The sequence below is a fragment of the Pristiophorus japonicus genome, chromosome 16 (assembly GCF_044704955.1).
Source record: "Pristiophorus japonicus isolate sPriJap1 chromosome 16, sPriJap1.hap1, whole genome shotgun sequence".
Classification (NCBI taxonomy): domain Eukaryota; kingdom Metazoa; phylum Chordata; class Chondrichthyes; family Pristiophoridae; genus Pristiophorus; species Pristiophorus japonicus.
In genome coordinates, this window is record NC_091992.1 from 24372056 (window position 1) to 24389068 (window position 17013).

General features: G+C 46.1%; 1 protein-coding gene across 4 annotated transcripts in view; it reads left to right on the plus strand.

Moving 5' to 3' along the window:
- Window positions 1–567: 567 nt before the first annotated feature.
- The window catches only part of acaca (acetyl-CoA carboxylase alpha), a 272671-nt gene continuing 256225 nt past the window's right edge, over window positions 568–17013 (plus strand). For 2 of the 4 annotated variants that reach the window (XM_070857142.1, XM_070857145.1), the window contains exons 1-2: window positions 568–728; window positions 4957–5231. In XM_070857142.1, the coding sequence (XP_070713243.1) occupies window positions 4999–5231 (233 nt within the window). In that variant the 5' untranslated portion in view covers window positions 568–728; window positions 4957–4998. Of the gene's footprint in view, window positions 729–780; window positions 907–1608; window positions 1627–4956; window positions 5232–17013 lie in introns of those variants that run through there. The other 2 variants (XM_070857143.1, XM_070857144.1) reach the window with 2 other exon arrangements.

Below are 17013 nucleotides of genomic sequence, written 5' to 3' on the forward strand. Positions count from 1 at the left end.
CCCCACTTCCCTCCCTCTCTCCCCATTCCTCCCTCTTCCCCTCCCATTCCCTCTGCCTCTCCATTCCCTCTCTCATTCATTCCCTCTCCCCCATTCCCTCTCCCCATCTCCACCCCCATTCCCTCTCTCCCCTCCTCCACCCTCATTCCCTCTCTCCCTCCTCCACCCTCATTCCCTCTCTCCCCTCCTCCACCCTCATTCCCTCTCTCCCCTCCTCCACCCTCATTCACTCCCTCCCCCATTCCCTCTCCCCTCCATTCCCTCTCCCCATTCCATTCCCTCATTCTCCCTCCCTCCATTCTCCCTCCCTTCATTCTCCCTCCCCCATCCATCCATTCCCTCACCCTCCCTTCCCCTCTCTATTTCCCTTCCCCTCTCTATTTCCCATTCCCACCCCGCAGACGATGGTTCGATTATGACGCGCCGCCGTCTCGACCCGGCTCGCTGCCCATTGGTCGCGCCCTTCCGCGCGGCTCGCGCACGGCGGCCAATGGGAGGCGGCGGGGTGGGCGGGGCGCGGCGCGCGGGCTGGGGTCGGGGGGTGAATGACCGCCAGTAACCCCCCAATCACGCCACTGGCTGTCAGCAGCGGAGCCGGGGGTGAGAGCCCGAGCAACGCCCCTCCCCCCGCACCATCAACATCACCCGGCCCGGCACCGCTCCATCACCGCCAGCTCTGCGTGTGCCAAAACCCACAACAATAAGCCCCTCAGTAAACCATCAGCAGGGTGAGTACTGGCTGTGGCTCCCGCATCCTCCGCCTGGACCACCCGGCCCGCGTCCACTGATGGGCGGACAATAACCGAGGCCACTTAAAGCGAGTGGGGTCGATGGAGGGCGACAAAGCGGGTCGGTGTCGGTGTGGGGTGTCCGTGCTTTAATGATCGGGATATGTCAGGGCTGCAGGTGTGTGTTTATAGGGATGGGGCTGGGGTTTTATTTATTGTTTCCCCTCCAGTGTCGTTTAAAAAAAACATCAGATTCATCTCCGAGGGCCCAGGAGACGGACAAGCGATTTACAGGCAGTTGCTTTTAATTCCGATTGAGACAGACTCTGTCTCGGCCCCAGTATTGGGGCTGAGCCTGAGGACCAGCAGCTTCCTGGTCCTTGAAACTGGCCAGCCCCATTTGACCTCCGTTTAATTCCTCCCTTCCCCGATAACCTTGGTGTAACTGGTGCCTCACACATCCGAATCTCTCTGCTCAGCTGAGAGAGGGCAGCCTGGTTTCAGGAACCATGTTGTCTGGAAAATGGTTCTCGGATCAAGACACGTGGTAGCTAGTCTAACTAATCGCCTTTGATAAATTATAAAGGCGTTACCTGCTTCTGCCCCAGACACTCTGGTTGTGGCGGCAACTCACCCGGAGTTGTTGCATCAATTGCTGTTTAAAAAAAGCTGATTTATCTCTTCACAAAATGGTTTTGGATGCATGTACTTATTTTGCTGTGCTGCACACTGTAGTTTAAGTATCATTCCCTGGATGGACGTGTCAGTTCTGTGGGACTGTATTTACAAAGATTATATTTCCTGAGCAGCGGGCAGTATGCCAGCAGTAAGGTTGACCAGACAACTCAAACACCAGCAGAAGTCATAAGCGTAATGGAGTTGTAGTCTGGTTCAGAAGGTCAGGATAGTTATGATTATCTTACCAGCCATGTCATATTCTATCTAAACATAACTCATTTTTTATAAATGTGACTGTGGCAGAATTTTCTGCTGCCTGGGCAGTAAAATTGTGTTTTCAAAATTGCTACCAGCCAAATGTCTTTCTCTCCATGGTAGCAGTAACTGATGTAAATGCTTTATTTTTCTGTGTCTCATTTTTAATCTTTCAACATTCTCTACTCCACTCCTTTCCTGAAAGCATCGATTCCCTCTCTAGAGTATATTTCCATGGCTAGCGTTATAGCACTTCACCCAAGTGGCCTTTCAGACAGACTTCCTTTGAGGACCACAGTATATCAATCAGGAGTGGGAGCTAGAATAACCCAGAGAAGCTGGCTATTTGTGATGTCCCCACTGCTACCTTTACTTGAGATCAATTAACAGTTTAGACTAAGGTCCTTTTCTGGTCTGTGTGGTTCAGAGGCAGTAAATGTATCTCTGAACAATCAAGAACGGCAAATACGTATGATCTAATGTCCATCAAACTGACTGCAGCAACTAACGCACTCCACAAGAACAACTTGCATTTATACAGCACCTTTTAATGTAGAAAAACATCCCAAAAAATAGATGCTCAGCTGAAAAGGAAGAGATTTAGGAGAGCTGATCTAAAGCTTTATTACCAATATCATTCAGTGACCACTCCCAGTGAGTTTTGGGCAGACCTACCCTTCCAACCAATAAGTCTGCCCCAATTCTTGTGTAAACTTAAGCTGTGAGACTTATCAGACTGACGATGTGGGGTGAAGGGGGATCTCACAACGTGCAGGTTCCAGCGAGGTCACAGGATGTTGGATGTGATGGAAACCTAGGAAAATTTTACTTTATTTGTCCCTTGCCTCTCCCAGGGATGCTGAGGCCAGTTATGTTGTGATTTTTGATTGGGTTTCAAATAGAGTTCATTTTACTGAGGGAAATCTTGGAATTTAAGGAAGAAAGGAACAGAAAATGCTGGTAATCTGAATTTATAAAAAAAAACATAACATTTTGGCAACAGGTCGGGCAGCATCTGGAGAGGGGGAGGTAGTGTTAACATTCCAGGTCGTGAACTGGATCTGACGAAAGATCATTGACCTGAAATGTTAACTCTGTCTCTTCTGCCTGACCTGTTGAGTGCTTCCAGCATTTTGTATTCCTAGAATTTCAGCCCTTGTTTGTAAAAGAACACTTCTGCCCAATATCACTCTTCTGAAAATGATTTCGGCCAGTTGTCATGTGATGAGCTTTACACATTTCAGTATAGTTTGATTGAATTGCACAATTGGGTGTAACATGTATATTGGACTGGGGTTATTTTAGGGATAGTAGCCAAATAATCCAGTTTAATATCCCAAGTTTCAACGTCTTCAGAGTGTTCTGTATTTTTCGTTCTATAAACATAATTCCTTTCTAGCCAGTCCGGTAGAATTCCAAAGTAATTGTTTGGGATGATTTGGACTCATTTAGATTTATTTTCATTTGTCCAGTTTAGTGTGTGCTGAGCACATCAGTGGGAGCAAAAAAAGAATGGTTAATCAGAACTCCCACATTTCTCTGGTCCCCTGGATCTAGAAGTGGCTTCAGCCACCTCTTGAAGGAATGATTCAGGAATGCTGTGGGTAGTATACTGCTGGGGATTGACAATAGAGCACTGACTCCGAGCCACACAACTGTCCAGTGGAAAAGCAACTCAAAGATGGGGAAAGAGGGAAGGGATTTTGTTGGTACTGTACATTCAGTTTTGTCTCGCTAGTTGGACTGGAGCCAGATTGGGGAAGCAGATGGGACTTCTGTCACCCTGCCCTGCAGCAACAAGTGGGAGAAAACCAAAGTGGGACTTTAGCAGCAGGTCTATCAAAAACATTATTTAGCTATTGTTTCCCCCTGTCCCCCCATCTTTTACTAATATTTTCTCTCCCATTTCCTAAAAGTATGACACCCTGCTGAGTCTGGTTCACTAGGTGGTGGTTACTCTCCTGCAACTCTCCCGCCTCTGTACCATCACCGCCTCCACCCCTGCCTTGCCTCAGCTGCTGCTGAAATCCTCATCTGTGCCTTTAAAAAAAATTGTTTACAGGATGTGGGTGTCGCTGGCGAGGCTGGCATTTATTGCCCATCCCTAATTGCCCTTGAGAAGGTGGTGGTGGTGGTGAGCTGCCTTCTTGAACCGCTGCAGTCCTTGTGAAGGTACTCCCACAGTGCTGACTTTGTCGCAGCGGTTTGGTACGACTGAGTGGCTAGCTGGGCCATTTCAGAGGGCAGTTAAGAGTCAATCACATTGCCGTGGGTCTGGAGTCACACATAGGCCAGACCAGGTAAGGGCGGCCGATTTCCTTCCCCAAAAAGACATTAGTGAACCAGTTGGATTTTTATACCAAGTTTCAACAGTCACCATTACTGGTACTAGCTTTTTAATTTCAGATTAAAAAAAAAAAATTAACTGAATTTAAATAGCCCAGCTGCCGTGGAGGGATTTCAACTCTTGTCTCCGCATCATTAGTCCAAGCCTCTGGATTACTAGTCCAGTAATATAGCCACTATGCTGCCATATCCGTAAAGATTTAACTATTCCAGTACTCTCCTGGCCGGCCTGTCATCTTCCACCCTCCATAAACTTCAGCTCATTGACTTCTCTGCTGCCCGTATCCTCTTCTGCACCGTCCCACTCGCCAATCACCCCTGTTCTCATTAATCTGCTTTGGTTCCCAGACCACCAAAGCCTCGAATTTAAAATTCCCTTCTCTGTGTTTATATCCCTTCATGGTCTCGTCCCTCTCTATCAGTGTAACCAGCCCCAGCCCCAGCCCCATCCCCGTACTCTTCTTCTGACATTGATTTTCCTTTCACCCCCACCTTTTAGCCGTCTCTGCCCCACACTCTGGAATTTCCTTCCTAAACCCCTCTGCATCTCCAGCTCCTTTTTCTTTGTTTAAAACTTCTCATTTACCCCTCCTATCTCTTTCAGCCTCTTGTGTTCACCCCTTCTATCTCCTCCTTTGGCTCAGTGTCTGTTTATTCCTCTGTGAAGTGCCTTGCAATGCTTTTCTGCTTTTAAAGGTACTATAAGAATGCAAATTTTTGTTGTAACAGAAACCACGTCTGATTTAGTGGGAGTTGCAGAATTGCACACGCTGTACATTCTAGCAGTTCCAAATTGCAAAAGAAGCACAGAGCGGCAGAAACATAGGACCATGGCCAAAGATTCTTGCTCAATTCTCATTTTGCAATAAATAGACGGTTCCTGTCATTCTCTCGGGTAGTCCCAAGTTTATTTCTTTTGGTGACTAACTTTTCCGTCCTCGTGTTTCAGCTCCAGTTACTTTCTCTGCCGTGCTGATTGTCCGGAGCAAGGATGTCGGAACTGGATCCAGCCGCCAAGCTTCCTGAGCTGCCGCCATTGTGTCAGCACTCCAGGTTCATTATCGGCTCAGTGTCCGAGGACAACTCTGAGGATGAGATCGGAATGAACAGCAGCAAATCGGATAATTTGGAAGACAAAGAGCGATCATTATCACCCTCATCTGTAAACTCTGACAGCCTGTCTGACCTGGGTCTGAGCCACGATGGTATTCCTCTACAGCTGAGGTAATGTCAGAGTCTTCCTGATGCTGTTTGTTTAAAAGGCCTTGCTCCATTTTGATTTTGTGGCATGGCCTCCTGTCACTGCTTTATCTGTGTTGGCGGAGTCTGATAATCATGGTTTTGAGAGCAGAGTTTTAGGCCTTTTGGAAGACTTTTGCTCTGTCTATTTTCCTCTCAGTATTAGGAAAGGAAACAGCAATGCCTTTACCCATTGCAGTGTCGGGGGAGTTCTTTAATAATGCAGTTTTGTTTTTTATAGGAAAAGATTCCAATGAAATACAGCGGCTCTTTCATTCAAATCTACGATGACCTGTCAACATTTAAGTTTCCATAATATCTCTAACAATTTTCTTCCCTCGCCATCCCTCTTGAAAGGCATTGACTCCTTGTCAAGTGTCCATCAGTATACCTTCCAAATTGGCAGTATTCATGTGTGTGCTTTGACACTGGATACCAGATCTTGGTGCGGGATAGGATACTTGGAGGCAGCGTTTTGGAGGAGTTGCTTTGTCTGTTCCCACCTGATTTCAGGAACTTTTCCTGATTGCCCCTCAAGTTGCTGGAAGGTCACAGCTTCTGTTCCTGGTCTGAGCTGAGTAAGCTGATTTCAGCCAGGATGGTGGTGCAAATTGAGCGGCCCCAGGATAGGGAGGGGGAGGATGGAATTGGCTTGGGTTCATTCTCCTAATTTAAATTTGTGAGAGCGTGCACGTGTCTGTGAGCGCATGCACTTAACGTTTGTGTCTGCAGATGTGAAGTGAACTTTGGATAGGGCTCAGCCTGATGTCCCTGAATAGCCTGCTGACATTCATTTTCTATGCTGAATCACCATTTGAGTGAGGTACCAGAACCTGCTGCCATCCATGGAATCGTATTCCAGGTTTAAGTGTTTCACCACCTTCAGGAGGGTACGAGACAAATTGGTGGTGTGGTGGGGGGGGAGGCACTTCACACTTCTGTGCTAAATTTCATCTGCCATTTGTCTGCCCATTTTACAAGTCTTGTCTATGTCCTCCTGCAGTCTGTTACTAACTTAGAATCACAGTGGCCCAGGAGAGGCATGAGTTCGGGGCCCAGAAGAGCCGAGGACCCAGGGGCAGCACAGGTCAGCCCACACTGCGATATGCGTGCGCACTAGGTCCGTGCAGCAGAGCTGATCGCCAGTCGTCTTGGTTAATCTTTGTCACTGGACCAAGACCTAGCTCTCTCAATCCTGTGTGGTGGCTGGTGTGCAATGGCCACCTCGCGTTTTTAAAAAAAAAAAAAAAAATCCATGCACCGGCATCTTCCACCCTTCAACATGGCAGTTTGGGATCTGGAATATTAGGTCCTTCATTGAAACACCTGTGAACATTTTGGCGTGGAAGCAAGTCATCCTCGATTCGAGGGACTGCCTATGAATGATGATATTCATAGAATGGTTACATTTAAGGCAGAAGCCCATTCGGCCTGTCGAGCCCGTGCCGGCTCTCTGCAAGAGCACTTCAGCCAGTCCCACTCCCCCGCCCTTTCCCCGTAGCCCTGCAAATGTTTTTCTTTCAGGTACTTATCCAATTCCCTTTTCAAAACCTTGATTGAGTCTGTCCTCCACCACCCTTTCAGGCAGTGTATTCCAAATCCTAACCACTCGCTGCATAAAAATGTTTTTTCTCATGTCGCTTTGGTTCTTTTGCCAATCACCTTAAATCTGTGTCCTCTGGTTCTCGCCCCTTCTGCCAATAGGAACAGTTTCTCTCTCTCTGCTCTGTTTAGACCCCTCATGATTTTAAACACCTCTCTCAATCTTCTCTGCTCTAAGGCGAACAACCCCAGCTTTTCCAATCTATCCATGTACTGAAGTCCCTCATCCCTGCAACCATTCTTGTAAATTTTTTCTGCACCTTCTTTAATGCCTTCACTTCCTTCCTAAATTGCGGTGCCTAGAATTGGACACAATATTCACGTTGAGGCCGAACCAGTGTTTTATATAGAGGTGGTTCATAATTTCCACGCTTTTATACTCTATGCCTCTATTTAGGAAACCCAGGATCCTGTAAAGCTTTTTTAACTGCTTTCTCAACCTGCCCTTCCAACTTCCTCATTGTTTACTGCATTTATTTCTGAGTTTCATATCGTCTGCAAACTTTGAAATTATGCCCTGTTCATGGAAACCTGAAGTTGATAAGAATAAGTAGTAATGTTCTGTACCTGAATACTTTGTAATTAAAGTTGTACGGTGTGGCACTTTATTGTGTTCTCTGGGAAGGATCCAGGAGTTGTTTGCAGTGCCTTTGCATAAATTGCACTGCATTCTTTTACTGAGCAGTTCAGAGTGGAATGGTTAATAGCAGAGCAGCTAATTGCCCACGGTGAAGTGTGTCGGATCCTAGACTGAGACTGGGAAGGCATTTTTTAAAAAAAACTTGAGGGGAAAGATCAGCATTTATTTTCTGATTTATCACACTAGAGTAACACAGCACTGAAGGAGGCCATTTGGCCCATCGTGCCTATGCTGGCTCTTTGGTAGAGCTATTCAGTTAATCCCACTCCCTGCTCTTTCCCCATTGCCCTGTAAATGTTTTCCCATCAAGTATTTATCCAATTCTTTTTTGAATGTGATTATTGAATCTGCTTCCACCACCCTTTCAGGCACTGCATTTCAAATCATAACAATTTGCTGTGTAAAAAGAAAAGTTTCCTTGTGTCGCCTCTGGTTCTTTTGCCAGTCATCTTAAATCTGTGTCCTCTGGTTATTGACCCTTCTGCCACTGGAACCAGTTTCTCCTTACTTTATCAAAAGCATTCATGATTTTGAACACCATTATCAAATCTCCTCCTGACCTTCCCTGTTCTAAGGTGATCAACCCCAGATTCTCCAGTCTCTCCACATAACTGAAGTCCCTCATCCCTGGTACCATTCTAGTAAATCTCTTTACATAGGATTACATCGGATATACAGCACAGAAACAGGCCATTCGGCCCACCAGTCCATGCCGGTGTTTATGCTCCACTTGAGCCGCCTCCCGTCTTTCCTCATCTAAATTTATCCGCATAACCCTCTATTCCATTCTCCCTCATGTGCTTGTCTAGCCTCCTCAAATGCATCTATACTGTTCGCTTCATCCACTCCCTGTGGTAGCGAGTTCCACATTCTCGCCACTCTTTAGGTAAAGAATTTTCTTCTGAATTCCCTATTGGATTTCTTGGTGACTGTCTTATATTGATGACCTCTAGTTTTGCTCTTCCCCACAAGTGGAAACATTCTCTATCCACTCTCTCCGAACCTTTCATAATTTTAAAGACCTCTATTAGGTCACCTCTCGGCCGCCTTTCAAGAGAAAAGAGACCCAGCCTGTGTCATCCTTTCCTGATATGTATACTTTCGCATTTCTGGTATCATCCTTGTAAATCTTCTCTGCACCCGCTCCAGTGCCTCCATATTCTTTTTATAATATGGTGACCAGAGCTGTACGCAGTACTCTGTGTGGTCTAACCAAAGTTTGATACAAGTTTAGCATAACTTCACCACTTTTCAATCCTATACCTCCGAGGACGTCAGAGGCCTACAAAAGGCCCAGCAGTTCGTGAGGCGGGAGTCCGGGGATATCGGAGGCCTACAAAAGGCCCAGCAGTTCGTGAGGCGGCAGTCCGGGGATGTCGGAGGCCTACAAAAGGCCCAGCAGTTCGTGAGGTGGGAGTGCGAGCAGCAGGGAGTCCAGGGATGTCGGAGGCCTACAAAAGGCCCAGCCGTTCGTGAGGTGGGAGTGCGAGCAGCAGGGAGTCCGGAGGCCTACCGGTGCAACTGCAGCAGGGAGGCAAAAAGAAGTAGAAAGAAATTGAAAGGTCACGTCACAGCCAAGGAGGTAAGTGATTGGTAAGTAGTTTTTCTTTTTCTTTTCTAGCAGTAAGCAACATTTAGCCTTGTTGCCAAATTAAGTTAATCTCGGGGTTAAGTCATGGCAGGAGAGCTCGGACACATGTTATGCTCCTCCTGTACTATGTGGGAAGTCAGGGACGCTTCAGGTGTCCCTGACGACTACGTATGCGGGAAGTGTATCCGCCTCCAGCTCCTGACAGACCGCATTGCGGCACTGAAGCTGTGGGTGGATTCACTCTGGAGCATGCACGATGCTGAGAATGACGTGAATAGCACGTTTAGCGAGTTGGTCTCACCGCAGGTAAAGGGTACACGGCCAGATAGTAAATGGGGGACCTTCAGGAAGAGCAGTGGAAGGAAGGTAGTGCAGGGGTCCCCTGCGGTCATCCCCCTACAAAACAGATACACCGCTTTGGGTACTGTTGAGGGGGTGATTCATCGGGGGAGGGCAGCAGCAGCCAAGTTCATGGCACTGTGGCTGGCTCTGCTGCACCAGGAGGGCAGGAAAAAGAGTGGGAGAGCTATAGTGATAGGGGATTCCATTGTAAGGGGAAATAGATAGGCATTTCTGCGGCCACAACCGAGACTCCAGGATGGTATGTTGCCTTCCTGGTGCAAGGGTCAAGGATATCTCGGAGCGGGTGCAGGACATTCTGAAAAGGGAGGGTGAACAGCCAGTTGTCGTGGTGCACATAGGTACCAACGATATAGGTAAAAAAACGGGATGAGGTTCTAAGAGATGAATTTAGGGAGCTAGGAGCTAAATTTAAAAAGTAGGACCTCAAATGTAGTAATCTCAGGATTGCTACCAGTGCCACGTGCTAGTCAAAGTAGGAATCGCAGGATAGCTCAGATGAATATGTGGCTTGAGGAGTGGTGCAAAAGGGAGGGATTCAAATTCCTGGGACATTGGAACCGGTTCTGGGGGAGGTGGGACCAGTACAAACTGGACGGTCTGCACCTGGGCAGGACCAGAACCAATGTCCTGGGGGGAGTGTTTGCTAGTGCTGTTGGGGAGGAGTTAAACTAACATGGCAGGGGGATGGGAACCTATGCAGGGAGACAGAGGGAAATAAAATGAAGGCAGAAGCAAAAGATAGAAAGGAGAATAGTAAAAGTGGAGGGCAGAGAAACCCAAGGCAAAAAACAAAAAGGGCCACGTTACAGCAAAATTCTAAAGGGGAAAAGTGTGTTAAAAAGACAAGCCTGAAGGCTCTGTGCCTCAATGCGAGGAGTATTCGTAATAAGGTGGATGAATTAACTGCGCAGACAACAGTTAACGAATATGATGTAATTGGCATCACGGAGACATGGCTCCAGGGTGACCAAGGCTGGGAACTCAACATCCAGGGGTATTCAACATTTAGGAAGGATAGACAGAGAGGAAAAGGAGGCGGGGTGACGTTGCTGGTTAAAGAGGAAATTAATGCAATTGTAAGGAAGGACATTAGCCTGGATGATGTGGAATCGGTATGGGTGGAGCTACGGAATTCAAAGGGCAGAAAACGCTAGTGGGAGTTGTGTGTAGACCACCAAACAGTAGCAGTGAGGTTGGGGAAGCATCAAACAAGAAATAAGGGATGTGTGCAATAAAGGTACAGCAGTTATCATGGGCGACTTTAATCTACATATTGATTGAGCTAACCAAACTGGTAGTAATCGGTGGAGGAGGATTTCCTGGAGTGTATTGGGGATGGTTTCCTCGACCAATATGTCGAGGAACCAACTAGAGAGCTGGCCATCCTAGACTGGGTGATGTGTAATGAGAGAGGACTAATTAGTAATCTTGTTGTGCCAGGCCCCTTGGGGAAGAGTGGCCATAATATGGTAGAATTCTTTATTAAGATGGAGAGTGACACAGTTAATTCGGAAACTCGGGTCCTGAACTTAAGGAAAGGTAACTTCGACGGTATGGGGCGTGAATTGGCTAGAATAGACTGGCACAAGATACTTAAAGGATTGACGGTGGATAAGTAATGGCAAACATTCAAAGATCACATGGATGAACTTCAGCAATTGTACATCCCTGTCTGGAGCAAAAATAAAACTGGGAAGGTGGCTCAACTGTGGCTAACAAGGGAAATTAAGGATAGTGTTAAATCCAAGGAAGAGGCATATAAATTGGCTAGAAAAAGTAACAAACCTGAGGACTGGGAGAAATTTAGAATTCAACAGAGGAGGACTAGGGGTTTAATTAAGAGGGGGAAAATAGAGTACGAGAGGAAACTTGCAGGGAACATAAAAACTAACTGCAAAAGCTTCTATAAATATGTGAAGAGAAAAAGATTAATGAAGACAAATGTAGGTCCCTTGCAGTCGGATTCAGGTGAATTTATAATGGGGAACAAAGAAATGGCAGACCAATTGAACAAATACTTCGGTTCTGTCTTCACGAAGGAAGACATGCATAACCTTCCGAATGTACTAGGGACAGTGGGTCTAGTGAGAAGGAGGAACTGAAGGATATCCTTGTTAGGTGGGAAATTGTGTTCGGGAAATTGATGGGATTGAAGGCTGATAAATCCCTGGGGCCTGATAGTCTGCATCCCAGTGTACTTAAGGAAGTGACCCTAGAAATAGTGGATGGATTGATAATTTTCCAACAGTCCATCGACTCTGGATCAGTTCCCATGGACTGGAAGGTAGCTAATGTAACACCACTTTTTTAAAAAAAGGAGGGAGAGAGAAAACGGGTAATTATAGACCGGTTAGCCTGACATCAGTAGTGGGGAAAATGTTGGAATCAATCATTAAGGATGAAATAGCAGTGCATTTGGAAAGCAGTGACAGGATCGGTCCAAGTCAGCATGGATTTATGAAAGGAAAATCATGCTTGATGAATCTTCTGGAATTTTTTAAGGATGTAACTAGCAGAGTGGACAAGGGAGAACCAGTGGATGTGGTGCATTTGGACTTTCAAAAGGCTTTTGACAAGGTCCCGCACAAGAGATTGGTGTGCAAAGTCAAAGCGCATGGTATTGGGGGTATTGTACTGACGTGGATAGAGAACTGGTTGGCAGACATGAAGCAGAGAGTCGGGATAAATGGGTCCTTTTCAGAAAGGCAGTCAGTGACTAGTGGAGTGCTGCAGGGCTCAGTACTGCGACCCCAGCTCTTTACAATATACATTAACGATTTGGATGAAGGAATTGAGTGTAATATGTCCAAGTTTGCAGATGACACTAAACTGGGTGGCAGTGTGAGCTGTGAGGGGGACGCTAAGTGGCTGCAGCTTGACTTTAACAGGTTAGGTGAGTGGGCAAATGCATGGCAGATGCAGTATAATGTGGATAAATGTGAGGATATCCATTTTGGGGGCAAAAACACGAAGGCAGAATATTATCTGAATGGTGGCAGATTAGGAAAAGGGGAGGTGCAACGAGGCCTGGGTGTCATGGTTCATCAGTCATTGAAAGTTGGCATGCAGGTACAACAGGCGGTGAAGAAGGCAAATGGTATGTTGGCCTTCATAGCTAGGGGATTTGAGTATAGGAGCAGGGAGGTCTTACTGCAGTTGTACAGGGCCTTAGTGAGGCCTCACCTGGAATATTGTGTTCAGTTTTGGTCTCTTAATCTGAGGATGGACATTCTTGCTGTTAAGGGAGTGCAGCGGAAGTTCACCAGACTGATTCCAGGGATGGCTGGACTGTCACATGAAGAAAGACTGGATCAACTGGGCCTTTATTCACTGGCGTTTAGAAGGATGAGCGGGGATCTCATCGAAACGTATAAGATTCTGACTGGACTGGACAGGTTAGATGTTCCTGATGTTGGGGAAGTCCAGAACCAAGGGACATAGTCTTAGGATAAGGGGTAGGCCCTTTAGGACTGAGATGAGGAGAAATTTCTTCACTCAGAGAGTTGTTAACCTGTGGAATTCCCTGCTGCAGAGTTGTTGATGCCAGTTCATTGGATATATTCAAGAGGGAGTTAGATATAGCCCTTACGGCTAAGGGGATCAAGGGGTACGAAGAGAAAGCAGGAAAGGGGTGCTGAGGGAATGATCAGCCATGATCTTATTGAATGGCGGTGCAGGCTTGAAGGGCCGAATGGCCTACTCCTACACCTATTTTCTATGTTTCTAGAAATAAACCCGAGTGCTTGGTTTAGAAATAAATAAATACTCTCCTGCACCCTCTCCAAGGTCTTGACATCTGTTCTAAAGTGTAGTGCCCAGAATTGGAACACACATCTTCAGCTGAGGCTTAACCAGTGTTTTGTAAAGGTTTAGCATAACTTCCTTGCTCTATTCCTCTATTAATAAAGCCAAAGGATCCCGTATGCTTTTGTAACAGCCTTCTCAACTTCTCCTGGCACCTTCAAAGATTTGTGTACATACACTCCCAGGACTCTGTTCCTGCAGCCTCAAATTGTACCCTTTAGTTCATATTGCCTCTCCTCATTCTTTCTACCAAAATGTATCCCTTCATACTTCTATGTTAAATTTCGTTTGCTATGTGTCTGCCCATCTTACCAGTCTGTATATCCGCCTGACGTCTGTAAAGATCCTCCTCATTCTTCACTGTATTTCCAAGTTTTGTATCATCTGCAAACTTTTGAAATTATGCCCTGTATACCCAATTACAGGTCATGAATATATATCAAAAAGAGCAGTGTCCTAATACCCACCCCTGGGGAACACCCTTGTATACTTTCCTCCAGGTTGCAAACAACCTTTCACCACTGCTCTGCTTTCTGTCCTGTAGCCAATTTTGTATCTGTGCTGCCACTGTCCCTTTTATCCCATGGGCTTTAATTTTGCCAACATGTCCAACGCCTTTTGAAAGTCCATATGCACAACATTAACCGCACTATCCTCATCAGCCCACTCTGTTACTTCATCAAAGATCGCAATCAAATTAGTCAAACAAGTTTTGCCTTTTAATAAAATCCCTGCTGACTTTCATTTATTAGTCAATACTTTTCCAAATGCCAATTATTTTTGTCCTGGATTATTGTCTCTAAAAGTTTCCCCACCACTTGCATTAGGCTGACTGACCTGTAGTTACCGGGTTTATCCCCTCCCCTCCCCTTTTTTAACCAGCGGTGTAACAGTTCCAATCCTCTGGCACCACACCCCCATATCGAAGGAGGATTGGACGATTGCAGCCAGAGCGCTGCACTTTCCACCCGTACTTCCATCAGTAACCTAGGATGCATCTCATCCGAAGGACTGCCAACCTTTTAAGTATGTCCCCTTTGTTTATTTCTATCCTCTCCAGTATAGCTACTGCCTCCTCCTTTACTGCTACATTAGCATCATCCTCTTTAATGAAGACAGATGCAAAGTACTCATTTAGTACCTCAGCCATGCTCGCTGCCTCCACAAAAAAGATCTTTTTGATTCCTAATCGGCCCCACCCTTCCATTGACTACCCTTTTATTATTTGTGTTTATAAAAAACTTTTGGGTTTCCTTTTATGTTAGCCGCTAATCTATTCTCATACTCTCTCTTTGCCCCGCTTAATTCCTTTTTTAGATCTCCTCTACTTTTTATATTCAGCATCATTTTCTACCGTATTATGAACCTTTCAATTATCATAAGCCTCCTTTTTCTGTTTAATTTTTATACTTTTAGTTATCCAAGAAGCTCTTGCTTTGGATGCCTTTTCTTTCCCCCTCATGGGAATGTGTCTACCCTGTACCCAAACCAATTACTGTTTTATCTACCAAATTTGGATTCCAATCCACCTGGTGCCAGCTCCCTTTTCAACTCACTGAAGATAGCCCTCCTTCAGATAAGTACTTTATGCTTGATTGTACCGTGTCCTTATCCATATATCATCATTCCCCAAATGCACTACCACTGAAACATGGTTGACTTGCTCCACTTCATTCTCTAGAACTAGATCCAGCAATGCTTCCTTCTTCGTTGAGCTGGAAACACATTGATCAAGAAAGATCTCTTGTACTCATTTCAGGAATTCCTCCCCCTCTCTGCCCTTTACACTGTTGCTATCCCAATTGAAGGATAATTGAATCTCCCATTGTCACTACTCTGTAGTTCTAGCATCTTGTGTAATTTGCCTGCAAACCTGCTCCGCTATTTCCTTCCTGTTATTTGGTGGCCCAATAAAGCAATCAGCAATACTTTTCCTTAATCAAACTAATATGTTAGATATGCTACAACTATGAGACCTCTCGTCGAGTAACCAGTCGTGTAAACTGCGACCTTTGATTCTGGCGTGAGATTGCTTTTAACCGTGGTTATCAGAGGTTACTTCAGTCCAGGTCGAATCTTCTTGCTTCACACCATCTGTTTTGAATTGTGATGCAATGTCTGGTCATCCGATCTGTCTCGCAAAGCTCAAAAAAGCTCTGGATGTTTGCTGAACTGGGTTATGTAACTAAAGAGCGTCCCCTACTGTAACCTCTGAACCACTTCATTCGGACAGAGGACTCTGTTTGAACCCGTAGACAGCTGCAAGGAATCTTTGGAAGGGACAGTGCACCCTCTGCAGGTTTCAGTCACTTTCATTTTGAAGCCACACTTGTTTTTTGCCAGCTTCTTTTTTCAGCTTTCAACCCACCTCTTGTGAAGGCTCTAAATCTAATCGGGTGTGCTGGTTTCCCCCTCTCCAGTACCTTGCCCTAGTAGCCATTATTTCTACGTGCGCCTTGACGATGAGTGTCGGCAGGGTGTCCAAGGGGCTTATAGCTGAGGCCAATGATGTTATCACGCACAGTTCCAGCAGAAGTTTCTGCATATTGATCAGGAGCGAGAACCCGGCAAGACTTTATTTTTTCACCATCCTAGTTCAGGAATGTTGAGGCCAGCTGTGCTTCCGCCATTGCTGCCCTGGTTCAGATCAGTTAACTCAGCATGGGATTGAGATTAAACCTAGGAGCTTACCTGTCTGTATGGTTCAACTATTAACTGGACAGACTCACTGAGCCATTTAAAGAAAGAAGAAAGACTTGCATTCATATAGTGCCTTTGCAGCCAATGAAGTACTTTTGAAGTGCAGTCACTGTAAGCTCTCTCAAACAGCAATGTGATAATGACCAGGTTTTTCTTAATGTGGTTGATCGAGGGATAAATATTGGCTGAAGGACACCGGGGCTAACTCCTGCTCTTCTTTGAAATAGTGCCATGGGATATTTTACGTCCACCTGAGGGAGCAGATGGGGCCTCGGTTTAATGCACCATCTGGAAAACAGCACCTCCGGCAGTGCAGCACCCTCAGCACTGCACTGAGTGCCATCCTAGATTTTTGTGCTCAAGTCCCTGGAGTGGAACTTGAACCCACAAATCTTCTGACTCGGAGGCGAGAGTGCTACAGACTGAGCCACAGCTGACTCCTCTAAAGCCATATCTAGATGCACGTGCCATGGTGCAGGGTATTGGAGCTTCCATGCCCTGCTCTGCAGAGTGGTACAAAGTGGGGGGTCTCCAGCAGCTTTCCACATTCAAAATCTCCAGCAAGGTACTGTGGAGAGGTGCAGAGTGCAGGCCAGAAACCTCCTTGCATGAAAGGAAAATTGGAAGGCCAGTTTTCCCAGATCACTCCATCATCTACCCTAGAGTGGCATTGGTGGAGGCTGTTCCTTCAGCAGGGGAAGGGCTGTACTGCTGAGGTTGGCTTGGAGCAAATGACCAAATCCTTCTCAAAAAGATGCTGTTGAAACTCTCCCCAGACCATGGCCCTACCCCACCCCAGCTGAGATTAGCCTATTTAGCACAGACTATGGAATGAACCCAAGACCTCCCTGGTCACTGTGACTGACCTGCTCAGTCACTGAGAGTATGGAGAGCGAGTATCCAACTTTAATATTAAGTTGAAATTAAGAAGGTCCACTTTTGCTGTTATATTAAGGGGGCTGAGTCTTAAAATCAGCAAAAACCTAACCCAGATAAGATAATTCACATGAAAGGACACGACGATGGGCCGAAATGGCCTCCTTCTGCGCTGTAAATTTCTATGTTTC